The sequence below is a fragment of the Chaetodon auriga genome, chromosome 3 (genome assembly GCF_051107435.1).
Source record: "Chaetodon auriga isolate fChaAug3 chromosome 3, fChaAug3.hap1, whole genome shotgun sequence".
In the NCBI taxonomy this organism is placed as follows: domain Eukaryota; kingdom Metazoa; phylum Chordata; class Actinopteri; order Chaetodontiformes; family Chaetodontidae; genus Chaetodon; species Chaetodon auriga.
This window is the reverse complement of record NC_135076.1, coordinates 20,556,369-20,572,074: the sequence shown is the minus strand read 5'-3', so window position 1 is coordinate 20,572,074 and position 15,706 is coordinate 20,556,369. Positions and strand designations below refer to the sequence as shown.

Sequence of the window (15,706 nt, the reverse complement as noted above, 5' to 3'; positions counted from 1 at the left end):
ACGTGAGACTGTGTTAAAAGACAAGCTGATCAAAGACACTCAGCAGAAACGCCCAATCTGCCCCATCTGAACGGAAAAAATACAATGAGCGTACAGGGACAGTCGGCTGCTGACAAAGCTGCCGAGGAACAGAAGTGAGCACGGAGTGGTGAGAAGAGGAGTGGAGAGGAGGGGAGAACATGGCCGAGGACAAAGGGTTGCTTGTCCAAGGTCTGTGTGCCACTGGCCTGCGGGGAGGGGCCCGGTGCCACTTGTTTGAGGGGTCTCCATGATAAATTTCCCACTACTTGACTCTGTCACACTGTCTGCCACTTGGACAATAACCGAGGTCACAGCAGAGCAGCAAAGCAGTGACACGGTGGCCTGCAAAGAGAGGGGCCACTTTCCCTCAACGCCGGCGATCCTTCTGCCTCACATCATGACTAACACATCTCAAGAAGAGCGCTGCACTGAAAATAAATAAAACACTTCTCACAGTTGTCTTTACTTGGACCTGTTTATTTGTGACCATTAATCACAGATATAAGGTCTGAGGCTCTCTGCTGCAACAAGACCCTCATATGAATGTAGTGCTGCAGGGTTGTCAAACAGAGAAGGACAGAGATAAATGAAATCCTCCTGAAGAGGAAGCACATGACAAAATATGAAATATTGTTCATTTACGTCTTTGTAATGACTGTGTTGAAAACCAAACCAAACAAAACTGTGGGTATGCCACCTGGCTCTGCAGGTCTCTTTAAAGGGCTACAGAAACCTGATTATACTGAACATTTTAGAAAAGACATCACACAAAGCTCACAGCACAGATTGATGCAAGAAAATGCTTTTAGACATCAGGCCTTTCATCTGCAGAGGAAGGAAAACAATGTAGTAGGTGGAAGTTTTTTCTAACTATAAGACATATTTTCTAACATATTGAAGCTGCAAGAGCACATAATAACCCTGCAGTAATGAAATCTAAAATAAATACAGTAAAGCAACACAAGCTCACTATAAATATATTAACTGCGTAATTAGTGTCATTAAAAACTAATACAATTACGCATCAAAAAGCAACCATATAAACTTAAGCACGCCACAGATTCCAGCATTCTGTAAGCAAGACTGCCTTGTAGTCATGTCCAGGCTCCCACTGCAGGACGCTGGAAGATCATTAAGAACATTCAGTCACCACTCCGCACTCTTTTGGGGCTTTACTCACGCAAACCTGCATCCCTCTCTGAACCTGCGCTCCCTCCTCCTCACACACGCAGGGATGTGTGTGTGTGTTGTGTGTGTATTAGGGTGGGGTAGGGGGGCTACTCAAATCGTCCCACCTCCCTCTCTCCCAGTCAAGACGCTCCAAACTTTCGGAGCGCACCGCGGAAACTCTCCAAAGAGTTTTCAGCTCCTGCTTCGGGAACCGCGCCGACTGAAAGCAGCCAGGAGAAAAAGTTTCAGGTAGAAAAGACTCAGCTGAGCCGCGGAGAGCGTCGGGAACGGCGAAGGGGCGGAATGGTCCTCCAGCCGAGCGGCACATGTGAGCCAAGAGGCCACCGGTAACTTTTTTTTTTATTATTTCAAAAGGAGACGAAGACTGGGCAGTGAGACGAGCGCATACAGGAGGGACAGAAAAGTCTCTGAGAGCTGCCCGTCAGAAGTGTCCTGTCACCTCGACACGATGGTCTGTCTGCGGGGACTCAGCTGGGTCTTCCTGAGCGCTCTGCTGCACACTGTGGCACCCTGGGGCGCACACCGACCGGACAGACCGAAGCAGTGCGACGCTCCAAAGTCGGTGAGTTGTGTCGGGGCACTCGATCTAGTCAAGGATAAATCTTTTCCTCCCGAGAAAGACGCGTGTTCAGTGTGATACATAACATTTTACCCAGTTTGTCAAGTCTGTTATATTCAGCCTACAGAAGCGAGAGACACACATAAAGATGGTGACACTTGTCACCTAAAGCGCTCTTTCGTGGTGACTTCGAGCTGGAGAAATGATAGTGAAACTAAACTATTATTTTACAGTATTTCACACTTTTATGCTCTACTACAACGACAGGAGGACAATCACACGTCACATGGTTTAACATTTATTATGGTCTGTGCTCTGTAATGAGGTCAAAGGTGACGGCCTTTTAAATATTTGAATACCTGTTATCAATAACAAATGAACTGATGTGCAATGATTTAACGAAAAGATGGGATGAAATGTGTGAATGTGCACCACTGGGATTACCTGTTAATTACTGGCTATAATAATAATAATAATAATAATAATAATAATAATAATAATAATATTCACATTCACAGCTCAGGTAGGCTGTTTGTGAACTGGCCCATACATTAAACTCCAAGAAGAGATCCGGGCCTTAAGGATGAAAGAAAGCAGTTGCCAGAAGAAATTGTTGCCGCTCGCCAACTTTACGGCTGTTTATGTGACAAACGCGCGGGGAACACCCACGGGTGACTCGACTTCATTTGGGGAAAAAAAAAAAAAAAAAAAAAGTCTCTTTGACCTTTCATGACGCGATCACGTTTCAGCGCAACGCCTATTAAAACACTTACCGGGCATTTTGGTTAAATTATGGATGTGTTCGCGTGAGGAGCAGCCAAACGCGCTCCAGCTCCAGGTCCTGTCTGTCTGACAGCCTGCCTCCCTCTTTGAATGCATCCTCGACATGAAGGAGGAGAGTTAATCAAAATCAAACATCACACCCAACACGCGCCCTGCTGGGAAAAAAAAATATGACCTCAACAGACATTTTTAAATGTGACACTTGGCAGCGCGCTCCGATATCATTAGGGAGTCGTTTGGAGATCACAGGCCTTTGTTTCATTAGTGCATCACGCGGATAATGGATCTGTTGTCAGCCATCACTGACGACTTGGTGCTCCTTCGCTTCATGTGATTTGTAATGCGTCAGTACAGTGGTCTCTGTTTTCTGTTAAGAGTAATTACCCCCATAAAACGGAGCCCTGCGCGTCGAGGCTCTCCAGAAAAGTCCACGCAGCTTCAGCGGAGGGGATCTCGCCTCTCTCCAGGACACGACCGCAACACTTTCCATGTCGAAAAGTCCTCATTTATGCGGCAGGCCTGAGCGGCCAGTCGCAAGTTAACGAATGACAAAATGCTGCACATGCATAAAAAAAAAAAAGTTCAGCTCTATAAGTTTCCGTGTCTGAAAAACGTGATGGAGATGGAAGACGCACTAATGCATCTAATGCCGTCCAAAGCTTTCCCGTCAGGCTGCAGTGTCGGCTGGACTCTGCCAATGTGAAAATCGAGTTAGAACCCAAACAAAGTGTTTAAACATTTCAGTTAAGAGGAAACGCTGCTCTGAAATTATATAGGCCTAGCACTTTTGATTTATTTTGTCAGAGGAAGAAAGCGATTGCGCCAGAAATTCTGTTCATTGTAGTTAATTGTGATGATAACAGACCATCCCACAAGACGACTGCACTCGCTTTTGGCAAGACGTTTTGAAACGTTTTATATGACAAAGGCAGCTTTGGCAGCGTGCAGCATCGCTGGAACACGCAGCTGAAGGAAACCTTGATTAAATTTTTTGAAGTAAACATTTTCTAAGAATAACTTTATTTTACAGTAATGGGTTTCATCCCTCAAATGCCTGATTACACCGTGTCTCAGAAGCCAGAATTTTGATATTGTTTATAGAAGCTAATTCTTTTTTCATATTTGAATAATGCCAACATCAAAGTCACAGCACATGCACAGCACATTCGCAGAGCACTTAACAAGAAACATATTCTAAAGGCAGCGCGGCCTTCTGCTCATTGAGAGTGGCTGTGATTATTTAATTTCCATTGTGACATTGTTTTGTATAAAGATAACCACAGTAGACAAACACTTCCTGTAATATTAAGCGTAGAGGACAAAAACAGTGTCGTACTAAAGGCTGTCAGCACCAGATTTCCCCGCCTGGTGTAAAAAATCTCACAAACAAAAGTATCACAGTGGGGTCAGAACGGAGAGCAGGTTTCTTTCAGCTTTTGGCTTTTATGAGCTTCAGTGCAGTATATTTGCACTGCAGCCTTCAAAATGCTTCCCAGGCCGAAAGAGGCTTTGGCAACCAAGGTATGCACCTCAACAATACACGGGGGTCTGTTTACAGCCCAGAAGGCCCCTCTATAAACCCGCTGCCTGCACCACAGCAGCAAGCCCTCGCAGCACAGCCTCGAGCTGACTAGACTTCATGCTTCCCCTGCCGTCATCTCAAAATGGTATTTCAATCTTTAACTTGTTGACCCGAGCCTATGAGCCAGTAAACCACAATAGAGGAAAAAAGTGTCAGCTTTAGTTTTAAGGCAAGTTGAATTGCTCTAACATGATGGCTCTGGTATTTTTGTTTCCTTTTGCTCTTAAAAATCTTTACCTCCATCTTATTTTCTTTCCTTCCCTCTTTCCTCTGCTTCTTCGACAGCAAAGTGACATGAACTCTTTCCTATGGACAATCAAGCGAGCGCCTCCTCACCCACCTTCTTACTTATTTGGTACCATCCACGTGCCCTACACTCGAGTCTGGGACTTCATCCCCGATAGGTCCAAGCAGGCTTTCCACAACAGCCACAATGTTTTCTTTGAGCTGGACCTGACCGACCCTCTGACCATCTCCAAGCTGACCAGCTGCCAGCTCCTGCCCCACGGGGAGAACCTGCAGACCCTGCTACCTCGAGACCTGTACCGCCGCCTCAAACGCCACCTGGACTATGTCAAACACATGATGCCTTACTGGATGACTGCTGACCAGCGTGGCCGCGGCCTGTATGCTGACTACCTGTTCAACGCCATTGCGGGAAACTGGGAGAGGAAAAGGCCTGTGTGGGTGATGCTGATGGTCAACTCGTTGACGGAGTGGGACGTTAGGTCCAGGGGGACGCCTGTGCTGGACCTGTTCTTGGCTCAAGAGGCTGAGAGGATGAGAAAGACGACGGGGGCAGTGGAGCGGGTGGAGGAGCAGTGTCACCCCCTCAACGGGCTCAACTTCTCTCAGGTAAGAGGATGATGGAACAGTTGACTATTTTCTCCTTTCTGCATTTGATTCCCTGTTTGTACGCAACTGGAAACCTTGAGAAACTGCAAGGACAAGCCAGGCCTAGAAGGGGGCATGAGCAGATGTAAGATTGTGCAATACGTAGCTCTGAAGACAAGCAGATTGAGCTCCATCCACAGTAAAAGTTGAGCGTGTGAACAGATTCTGGGTGTTGCACCGTCTCTGAGAGGAGCAGTGAGAGAATGTGGGAAAAGACAATACGAGAAGAAAAAAAAGTGATTAAAACCTTTCTGCTGGAGACAACTTTACGATTATGGATGTCCCTCCACCTCACTAAGCAAACACACTGATCAGCTGAATCTGCAGAAAGGGTGTCAGGCTGAGCAATGCACATGCAGAACAGATTAGAGAAGGTGAGAAGAGCGGAGGGTTCTCTCTTTCATTAATGCAGACTGTCTGTCTGGTTCTCTGTTGCACTGTAGGACTCGCGCTGTAATCGGAGTCTGCCAGATGAATGAAATAATCTAATTACTTGATGAGCAGAGCATGGGGAGTATATTCATATTTAATTTCTTGTCTGGCGATAAAGAGATGAAGGGAGCATGCATCTACTCAAAGATTGAATCAGCTGGAGGTCACTGACGCTGGAGGCCATTTTTCAAACTGTGGGAGGTCCCACAGAAATCCGTGATGAGCCTCAACAGCATGAGGAAGATGCTCTGTTCTAATTTATGTTCTAATACTACCTTTAATCTGCATTAAGGAGGAAAAAAAACAGTATGTGCATTTATGCAGTACTCACAACCAGACACATGTGCTTTGCATGCTGGGTACACCACACACGAAGGCACACTGTATGCACGCAAAAGCTCCATACGTGCACTTTGCCGGCGCAGTGCAACAGAATCTGTGAGGGCCTTCGCCTTCATGTGACAGGTCGGAGGGCTCTGGGGCTAATTTGAGAGGCAGTGGGCTCCCAGCCTCTCCTCTTTCATCAGCACCTCCTAACTACGCTGTCAAAGTCGCACTGCATGCCCTGCACATGCCTGGGAGCTTTACTGCCCCTAGAAATAAGCCCAGCGAGGCACACTGTGCTTCTCAGCAATGAAGAGGAGAGGTGCTTGCCTAACAGCCTGTTATATCCCATGCTGTTTTCTTGTTATCTTAAAGGGAGTCATGCCTCCTGTCTTTTTCATCTATAAAGTAGTCTCAGTTTAACTGTCTCTATAACGCTGATCTGTATTTAGTGTGGCAGGCACAGCAGTTGCCCCTAAAAACAACACTGTTTTAAATTACATCCTAATAGGGTTGAGGAGCAGGACAGTGTCCAACTTTAGAAAGCACTGTTTATGTTTCCTGAGGACTTCTATTCAATTTTAAATGAGCATAATCTATTGTTATTCAGAGAAAAGAAAAGTCAGAATGCACCGAATTTACAAGGCATGGTAAAATTTTTACAAGACAGGTGTTCAAATTCAGATAAGAGTTTTATTAGCATGGAAAGTTCAGTCAAAATTGGATCATGGATAACTTCAATTTCACCCCACCAGAGCACAAGCACCACTGGACGTTTGAGCGTCCAACCCCCTTGTTTCCAGATATGTATGAAAACAATTCAGAGCCGAACTGAAACTGACATGGAAACCATTATTCTCAATTATAATAATTTGTGATTTAATCTGAACACTATGGTTGATTGATTTCCTCCGCGCTTGACTGTAACAAGAATGAGGTCAGAAGGATGGATAGAGAAAGAGTCAAAGAGAAAACGTGTGGGTGGGAGTCAGAAGAAAGAGAAGTGAGACACGGAGAGACAAAGGCAGAGATAGAGACTGAGTGGGAACAGAAAATGTGCAAAGGCAAAAAAAAAGCAAGCAGCGAGAGTGATGTGTGTCGTCTCACCACTAACGCTAATCTGAAACATGAGCAATCCTTAAAGGGAGATCTGAGTTTGGAACGGTTCCAAACCCTGACGGCCCACATATTATTTGTTCCCAATAAAAGTAGTTGCTTACAATATCCTGTAACTTTGATTTCACCGAGAGGCTCTTAGAAACGTGAACGCTGGTGATTCATCATCTGTCACACTGTAGGTTTCTCATGGGCGCCTGGTCCCAGTGGTGCCAGTGCAGTGGGGCTAGAATCACTGGGAGAGGGGCGGTTTTGAAGCAGCGGTCCTCAGAGGAAGTTGTTTTTGGATGAAAAGAGCTACAGCAGATCATCCTCTCTGGGATGGGAGGAAGTGGAGCGGGTGTTTTAATGCAGCTATCTCCTGTTTGCAGTGGTAATACTGGCGGCAGCGTGGGAAGGATGGAGAGATGTTAAGTGTGCCGGAGCCCTCTTTAGACCATTGTGGTCTAACAAGAGCTGTGTCTGTCTGTCTGAGACCTCTCTATGGTCTCTTCAGATCAGAGGGAGGTGTGGATGTCTCTCTGAGAGGGAGTTTAGAGGTTGTGGAAACAAAGGTGGATGGTGCATGGCTCTTCTCCATTTCTTTGGAGGCCAATGTAGGTTGACAGCTGCGCGGGCAGGCCAGCACCAGAGTCTTTATGAATGCTTTGAGTGCTGAGTGGAAACGGCTGGAGAAAGCTTAGTTGGGTCAGAGGGTGCAAGCTGCGCAATCACAGCTCCAGGAGGCGACTCCTATACACCATCTTACCTCAAGGGCGGATCAGCGAATTACCATCATGATGCATCAGGTATTAAACCATCGCAAATGTATCTGTCATCTATAAATAATAAATCAGAAGACGCAAGGTGCTTTGGCATCTACTCAAATTGAGAAACAGCAATCGAGTAGCTCAGCAGTCTCCGCATCACAATGCTTCATTGTCTTGATGGTGCACAGTACCAAAACACAATGGCTTATTTTCACCTAGATACTGTATATTATTGGAGTTGAGATGTGGAACAAAAACAGCTCTAGTGCAAAGCTGCTTTTTGGAAACTTGAGGGCAGGCTTCAGCCCACGGGCCTCTCACACTCCCACCAAATAAACACCCATATTTATTTTCCCTGGGTCGCATTGCAGCCGAGGCCACTGGCCCATGTCGGAGAGAAATTACATCATATCGGTGGCGCCTGTCTCCTGGGCAAGGGTCAAGGGTCATGGCGGGAGGTGGCAGTGGAGCCGCGGAGCAGTGGAGCGGTAAGGAGACTGGCAGTCTGCTGGGGTCAGTCTGATAGAGTACCTGGACCAACCTCTGACCAGGCTGAGTTTCCATCAGCAGAGAGAGAGAGAGAGAGAGAGAGAGAGAGAGAGAGAGAGAGAGAGACTGACTGTCGGTACATCCCAGCGTTGCCACCTCAGGACTGAAGGGGGCAGCGGCTAAAGATTTTAAGGGGATGGGAGGGTGGTAGGTGACAGAATCTGGTTTCCTCTCAGCAGGGTGTCCCCCTCTCGGTGAGCTCTATTTACAGCCTCAGTGACAATCTGACATTTATATTTCAATCAGTGAACCGTCAGTGCCATCCCCCTGCTAGAGAAGATGTCAGGCTGGGGCTTTCTGCTGTTGTGCTGACACTGCAGTTTCACACATGCTGTGGTCACAGTGGGGCACTTTCAGGCCGGGGGATGTGGCTAAAGTATTACAACAAGGTATTTCTTCATGGCAAAATAACATGAAATGTGATGACATTGAGTTTTTCCAATATATATATATGAAAATATAAAAGGAAAAGTGCATGGTGCAAGGAGAGCAACCAATGAATTTACACGCAGCGGTCATAAAGTGAAATTTTTGTCTGTCTGGGCCAGAGACATTACCCTTAACTGTGTTTAGACCCACACAGTCTGTTTCCCATAAGTCGGTATTACTTTGTATGATATTAAATTTGATTTGCATTTGTGTTTGGTTTTCCAATTCAGATTGGACCTCATAAAGCATATGGCCCAAGGACACAGATCAGCGATTTGAAAATGATTTAAAAACAGTAAAAGTAAAATGCAGCACGTATCCAGAAGGAATGTCTTTCTCTGTTCAGATCCAGGGAGTTCTGGCTGTGCATTATTTGATGAGCATTTATGGTAAATGGCGAACATGATATTGTGAGCCCAGAGTAGTGAATGTCTCCAAAGGCTGGGCAAGGGTTGCAAAGAGTAACAGCAGTGCTGAAATCCAAATAAGATTCTCATGCGTGGTATCAAATCATGCAGCATACTTTTCACTGTGTTCTTTGGACCGTGTTCACCTAAACAGGACATCTTTACAGCCAGGAATTAAGTCACATCCAACCTCACTCACATCCAAATATTTACATTATGTGACAGGCGTGTAAGTTGGATGGGACGTGTTGGCCGCAGAGGCTGACTGATGGAAAAAGCGATTCTTTGTCTGCACTCTGCTCCTCTTTTCTCTGACCTCCTCACTCATTTTGGATCTCTGTTCCCTCCTTCTCGCTCCCTATCTTTCTCTCTCCCTGACATGTCCCGAGGCTCTGGTTGTCCCATTGCTAACCCATTGCTCATCCACACACACCCCGAGTGGAAAAAGAGGCGGAGGAGGAGGAGAAGGGGAGGAGGAGATTACCTTTAAAGTGAGCTGGCGACGTGTATCCCCTCTTTAAGTGTGACATCTGAGGGTGTTTCACATCTAAGCTGTAATTACCTGCGCAAATATGTGGAAAACTGCGAGGCAACACGTATCAGGCCGATCATCTGGTCCTGTCGGCAGGCAGACGGCAGTCCCACTGTTGCACTAATGACTTAATAGGCCCTTTAATGACCAAATAGCCCGCTGCCATCCAGAAGCACTTAGACAATTATGTGCTGGCCAGAACACTGCAGGCTGACGGCGAGATGGAGGGAGGTAGAGAGGCTGGATGCGGACGCTGACATAACAGGGGCACTGTGCACTTGATTAAATCACAATTTCTTTTACTGGATTCATATTTTGGGAGAAAAAAAAACAGACAAGAGCTGACAGGAACCAGGTACAGTGCAGCTACAAGCAGTGCTCCACTTAAAGTGCCACAATTTAAGTTTTCTTAACTGGAAAAAGCTTGAGTCAACACTGATATACTGATAACTCTTCCCTTAAAGAAAGCTGAAAATGAAGCAGAGGTAAAACATGCAGCGATGGTGTAAGAACGATAAAAGTAGTCCAGGGTTGATTTTTTTGCTTTATTCTATTTTTTAACTCGATTAATCGACAGTGAAACATTGACATCACTGTAATCTCCATGCTCTTCTATAAACCTGATGCGTTGTCTCCACTCAGTGAATCCAAAGGCAGTCACATCCCTCCTCATCGTACCTGAGAGACCTGCAGTAATGACTCCACCACATTGTCACTGAGCTGAATGCCGCTGAGGTAGTGAGTTAAGCGTGGCAGGTCAGAGCGCTCTTCCATACTTTAGCGTTCGGCGTGCCAAATCCTTCCCTCCTTCCTTCGCCCACGTTCTCCCTTTGGTGGAGAAAATGAGCGTTCCTTTCTGCTTCAATTGTAACTGCCTCACATCACACTGTGGATCCATCTTCACTGCACATCGTCATCTTCAAATGAGGACCAAAGCTGCCGAGCACACGCCTACACGAGCACACACACACACACACACCTAAACTGCTCTCTGTTTCTGTATAATTATTTTGTCATCCCAGCAGTGGAAATTGCAGTGAGGTGAATGGTGTTTGAGCCTGTTTTCCTGCAGGCAGGTAGTCTCAAAGATACACACACACACATTGTATCTCTATATTACACATTTGCTCATCACAACAAGGGAAACTGCAGTAAATTGTATGGAGCTGGAGGTTGTTTTCTATGGGAAGGGCAGGTAGTTTCCAGGAAGGCTGAGGTTAATCTCAGGTTGTCTGGGCCAGAGGCTGATTGATCACAGACAGGAATGTGACTGACTGATTTCCTCAGAGACCCACTTGGCCCCTCTGGAATGTTGTTGTCTTTTGGGACGTCGTTGTTTTATAACCTTTGTTTAACCAGGTTAGCCTCAGCTAAAACCAAGGATCATTGTGATGTGAAGGAGTTCATGCTTTTCTCTGGACGCCATCACCCATAATTACATTCTTCAGTAGGATATGCTTTATCCAATTTTGACTTAAAGATGGGGCTTAAATGCAGCACAGGCATTTGGAAAGCACTTTTTTGAATATGTGTTGTCTTCAGGTGTTCAAGCTATTTTTTTTGCAGTTGGGAATGTAGCCTTTAACCTTTATATTATACAACCCTGCCGATGCCGATGACAAAACGATGACATGTTGTTAGGTAACAGGAAGTGAACAACGGACTCTTGTGAAAGTCCAGCGTTTTGTTGACCCATCCAACTACCTCCTGCCTCTGTAGAGTTTGTGGCTCACAAACTCTACATCACACTTTTTCATAATGGACAACAGCCATCATTCCCTACATCCTTCAGAGGGATTTGTAACTTCAGCGTAAACATATATCACTTTTAAGGCCTTTGCTGACATGATTGATGCTGTCATTTTGAAGGACAGACTGGATAATTCTTCATCTTGTTCCAAGCATGTGCTGCTTTGGTGGTTTATGAGTGTGTAATCCTCAGTTCTTCTTCCTCAGGAGTGCAGTGGCAAGAATTTCACCCATAAACAGACACAGACAATTGGGGCTAAATGGGACAAAGTAGTAGAGTGTGAGCACTGATCTGCCAGCCACACCATCTGTTTTTAAGACCATTGAGGAACCAAATCTAAACACAGCAAAGCCATGACAATACTGTTTATTAGCACAAACAACGAGCAGCAGACATTAACCAGACAATGCAGCATATCAATCGCCCAGCGTAGGTGAACATGGAAAAAAAAGACTGCCAGTACGCCATGGCATGCAACTTTCCATGTCGGAAGCTCAGTGGTCCGAGATGAACTCAGCGTCCCGGCCTGCCTGTGACATCAGCCACACATACTACCACACCTCACACACACCACTGGCCAACAGTCATAAATAGGTGCCAGCAGAGAACAACTGTGTGCATGTGTGTGTGTTGTGTGAGCCAGGCTTGTCTGGGATTAGGTAGCATTAGTGGAGCCCTCTCACTGAACCTGGTTTTAATGTGACCCATGCGTCTTCTCTGGCCCCTCTGCCCTGTCCCCATTATACACAACCCAGTGGAGCACTTGAGCTCTGCCTACACCCCTGCACCTCTCACCTTGCTATACCCCCCTCCCTAAAAACCTGCACGTTCATTTTCACTTTCACTCCATTTACTTGCATTATCCTGCAAGTCGAATAATAATGTTTTAGTTGTGCTTTTTATGTTTATTTATCCAGTCAGACTTGTCGGGAACATTTACGTCATTTTTTTGGCAATTCGGTGTGTCACACATTCACACAGTCGAGCATCTGTCTTGTATGAGAACACTTTGATTCTAGCCTCATATAAAGAGTGTTGATTTGGGTCAAATGTAGTTTAGTCATGGTTTAACAATCGGACACTGAGTAGCACTATTTGTGTTGAGTCAAGATGGTTGGCAAATGTCAAACAGTCATGGTCTGCAAGACTGTACTCCCGTCAGTACTCCCAGCATCATAAAAGCTTCAACCACTGACATAACTGGCCCAAAGTAAAACATCTCTCTGATTCTGAGAGAGGTGAGCCGGGGTTGCATTACACTTACATTACACTGTCTTAGCAGGAGCCAGTTGAGCTTCCTGCTTGGCCTTGTAAACAAATGTTTTTATGCCTTTTCAAAAACATAGCTACGTTAACACTTAACGTAACTTCTGCTTTTTTTGCTGCCAGGAACTGAGTGTGCATGACAGAGCCCTGAAGCTGGTCCCCAACTCCCTGACCAATGTAAAAACTGCCAGTTCTCTTGACACAAGGCGCCACTTGTAAACTTTATTATGGAGCACATAAATCCTGTCATTCGTCCTATCTCCCCCCAGCTGGGTGGAGTGACGGTCATTACACACCTCTTCATCTAAAGCCCCTTTCATACAAGCAGTCTGTCCCTGAAATGTTCTGGAGCATTTCCTGCATGGGGTCGTGTGAATGGGAGCAGGGATCGATATTCAGGGAAATCTGTACTGCCAATCTGCCAACTCAACATTGCAGGGAAAATGCTGCATCCAGCACATCCTCATATCTAAGTTATGCAGTAGGTTGATTGAAAATGATTCCCAAATTAGATATATCACCACTGGAGAGTATCAACGTCCTTCATCCTCACGTCACTAACATTGCAAGATGGTTGCAGTTTGCTTAAGTTTAGGCACCAAAACTACTTCGGTAGGTTTAGGAAGAGATCATGTGTTAAAATAAGCACGTTACTGTTGTTGTGATGTTGACTTTCAGTTTCACGTGGGACATGAACAGAGGTATCCTGTGTTGTCCGACCCATCCGTCCACCCCACCTTCCTCCATATGCAGACTTCCTTGCTCTTTATACCATCACCTGACTTCCTATTTTGCTCCTGTAATAATTACTATGGCCACTAGAGGCCACCTAAGCAATAAATGTAAATATTGGTCGAACCAATTGCAAGACTCCGCTGATGACATGTTTCAATTCGTGACTTATTTGCAGTTTCTTCTGTTGAGTTTTAATGGCGGTTGGCATTCATCAGTGTTGTATTATCGCCATCTGCTGGACAGTCCCTTGTCCCATATTTGGCATTGGCATGGCATGTGTGAAAAGATGCATGACAGAAATGTAGCTGCATGTGTGATCAGTGAAAATCACTAGCAGTGCCTGAAAGGTTATCCCGATAATTTACCGAATGATGGACGCTTAAATATACCGTTCTGTTGAAGGAGGCAGACAGACAAACCAGCAGAGAGACAGGCAGGTAAGAAGTGAAGCAGGAAGACAGAGTGAGGCACAGCCCTGAGGATCGCTGAGTAAATAAGCAGGCAGGAGGTGAGGCAGACAATCAGACAGACAAGCGGCAGGAGACAGGCTCCAGTGCCATTACCAAGACTTGAGGCACAGATGCTCTGTTACCAGCACAAACAGTTTTGCAGGGGATAGATTACAGAGATAAGTGAAAGCACAAACACAGAACTTCACAGGTCAAACTGAGGCAAGACACCAATTTGAAAAATATTATCGCCTGTACATACTTTCATCCTCCCACTGCAGATCTGTTCAGAGTCTTCTTTATTCTTGTTCCTTACTGTAACAGAAGGATCTATTCCTTGATTGTATGCATGAGCCTGTCTTCATGAAACAAACCTAGATGTGGATGCCGTACCACAACGCCACACCAGGTTAGTGCGGATTAAAACAGCAACATATTGGACCCGCATTTAAAAACCAGCAGCTGACCACCTGCATGTGCAATAGGTCTCATGTTACTGCAGCCTTCACGAAAATCCTTCAGCTCCTGGTCAATAAATTTGTTTTACCTCCATGTCCCCTCAGTAGCTCAGGGGATTTCAGGCATTTGTGCAGTCAGGCCTCTGTTTCACCTTTCAAATTAGAGTTCCCAGAATTTTCTCTGAGCCGGATTGACTGAGGGAGCCAGTTGCCCTCGTCCTTGCCCTCTGGATGACCTCATCCCTTTGGCTAAAGCCCCAGCAGCCCCCTCCCCAACTCCCCCCTGCACTGCTGTTGAACATGACTTCTTCAGTTCCTTGTAATGACACAGGCCTGAGTCAATTAGTCTTTGTAAATTCGGTTTTAACGAGATAAGCGGTTTAGCGAATGCATGGATGGCTGGAGAGTTTTTTTGCACCATAAGATAAGTATATCAGGACAGTGAGGAAAAGTACACTAATGTAACTGTTTGGCACTCTTTCTATAGACCTATGGGAAAATTCCATCCATCTGGCACGTAAAAGGGATATTAAAAAAAAAAAAATAACGCTAAAATTGGCTGCCCTGCTGTTGACGTGTGACCTGGTCAATCCCTACCACGAGAGAAAGGACCAAAAGAAAAAAAAGAAACATAAAAAGGGATTACGAGAAAGAGAAGTGGAGGAACAGGGACAAGCAGGGAGTCGGGGGGAGGCAGAGGAACCCCAAGCCACCCAAGCAAGACAGGAAAGAGGAGAGGAAAATAAAATTGTTCAATTTGGTGGTACTGGGAGAGAGCAAAAGCAACAATAACACAGGAAATCTTTCACTTTCTGCACTCGACAGTTTCCTCTGCGCCGAAATAAAAAAGACAACAATAAAAAAAAGGATGCTGCTGTGAAGTTTCTCTGTCTTTTCCCCCCTCCTGCCCTCTCACATCATGACCAATTTCACCTGTCATTCAGCAGTGCAGTTTTTCCAACACAGTTCCTCCACCTTTCCCAAGGCACACACTCTCTCGGCGTCCACTGGAACAGTTTAAATGTAATATCAAACATATGGCAGAGTTTATGGAATGTAAATGAGATGAGAAATCAAATTTACTTAGAGAGTCGTAGTGGGGCCGTGGTCTCTGAGGGGTGCTGTTGTTTAGGGAGAGCCTAAATGATGGGCAGCTGTGATTACAGCCACAAACAGAGTGGGAGGGCTGGAGATGGAGGGGATGGGATAAGTAAGAGAGCCAGGAGGAGAGGGAGAAAGGGGGACATGGTCCGTGGGGGAGAAAAGAGGGGTGAGGGGGGAAAAAAATTAAGAAAGCGGGTCTCTCAGTGGGTGGCTCTTTTCTCATTTTTCTTTCTCGTTCTCTCTTGTGGGTGTGCATCATGTGACGACGTGTAATGGGTCTGTGGTCACACCAGAGTTGTGCAAACAGATTAGCAGGGAAACATGTCAGCCTGAGGGCCTGCAGAGGTGAATGTGTGTGTTGTGTGAATCACAGATG

General features: G+C 45.7%; 1 protein-coding gene across 1 annotated transcript in view; it reads left to right on the top strand.

The window, feature by feature from the left end:
- The first annotated feature begins 1,165 nt into the window (after positions 1–1,165).
- Positions 1,166–15,706, top strand: part of trabd2b (TraB domain containing 2B) — a 62,785-nt gene continuing 48,244 nt past the window's right edge. Inside the window, exons 1-2 of the mRNA XM_076726628.1 lie at positions 1,166–1,774; positions 4,422–4,991. Coding sequence (XP_076582743.1) covers positions 1,661–1,774; positions 4,422–4,991 — 684 coding nt within the window. The 5' untranslated portion in view covers positions 1,166–1,660. The remainder of the gene's footprint in view (positions 1,775–4,421; positions 4,992–15,706) is intronic.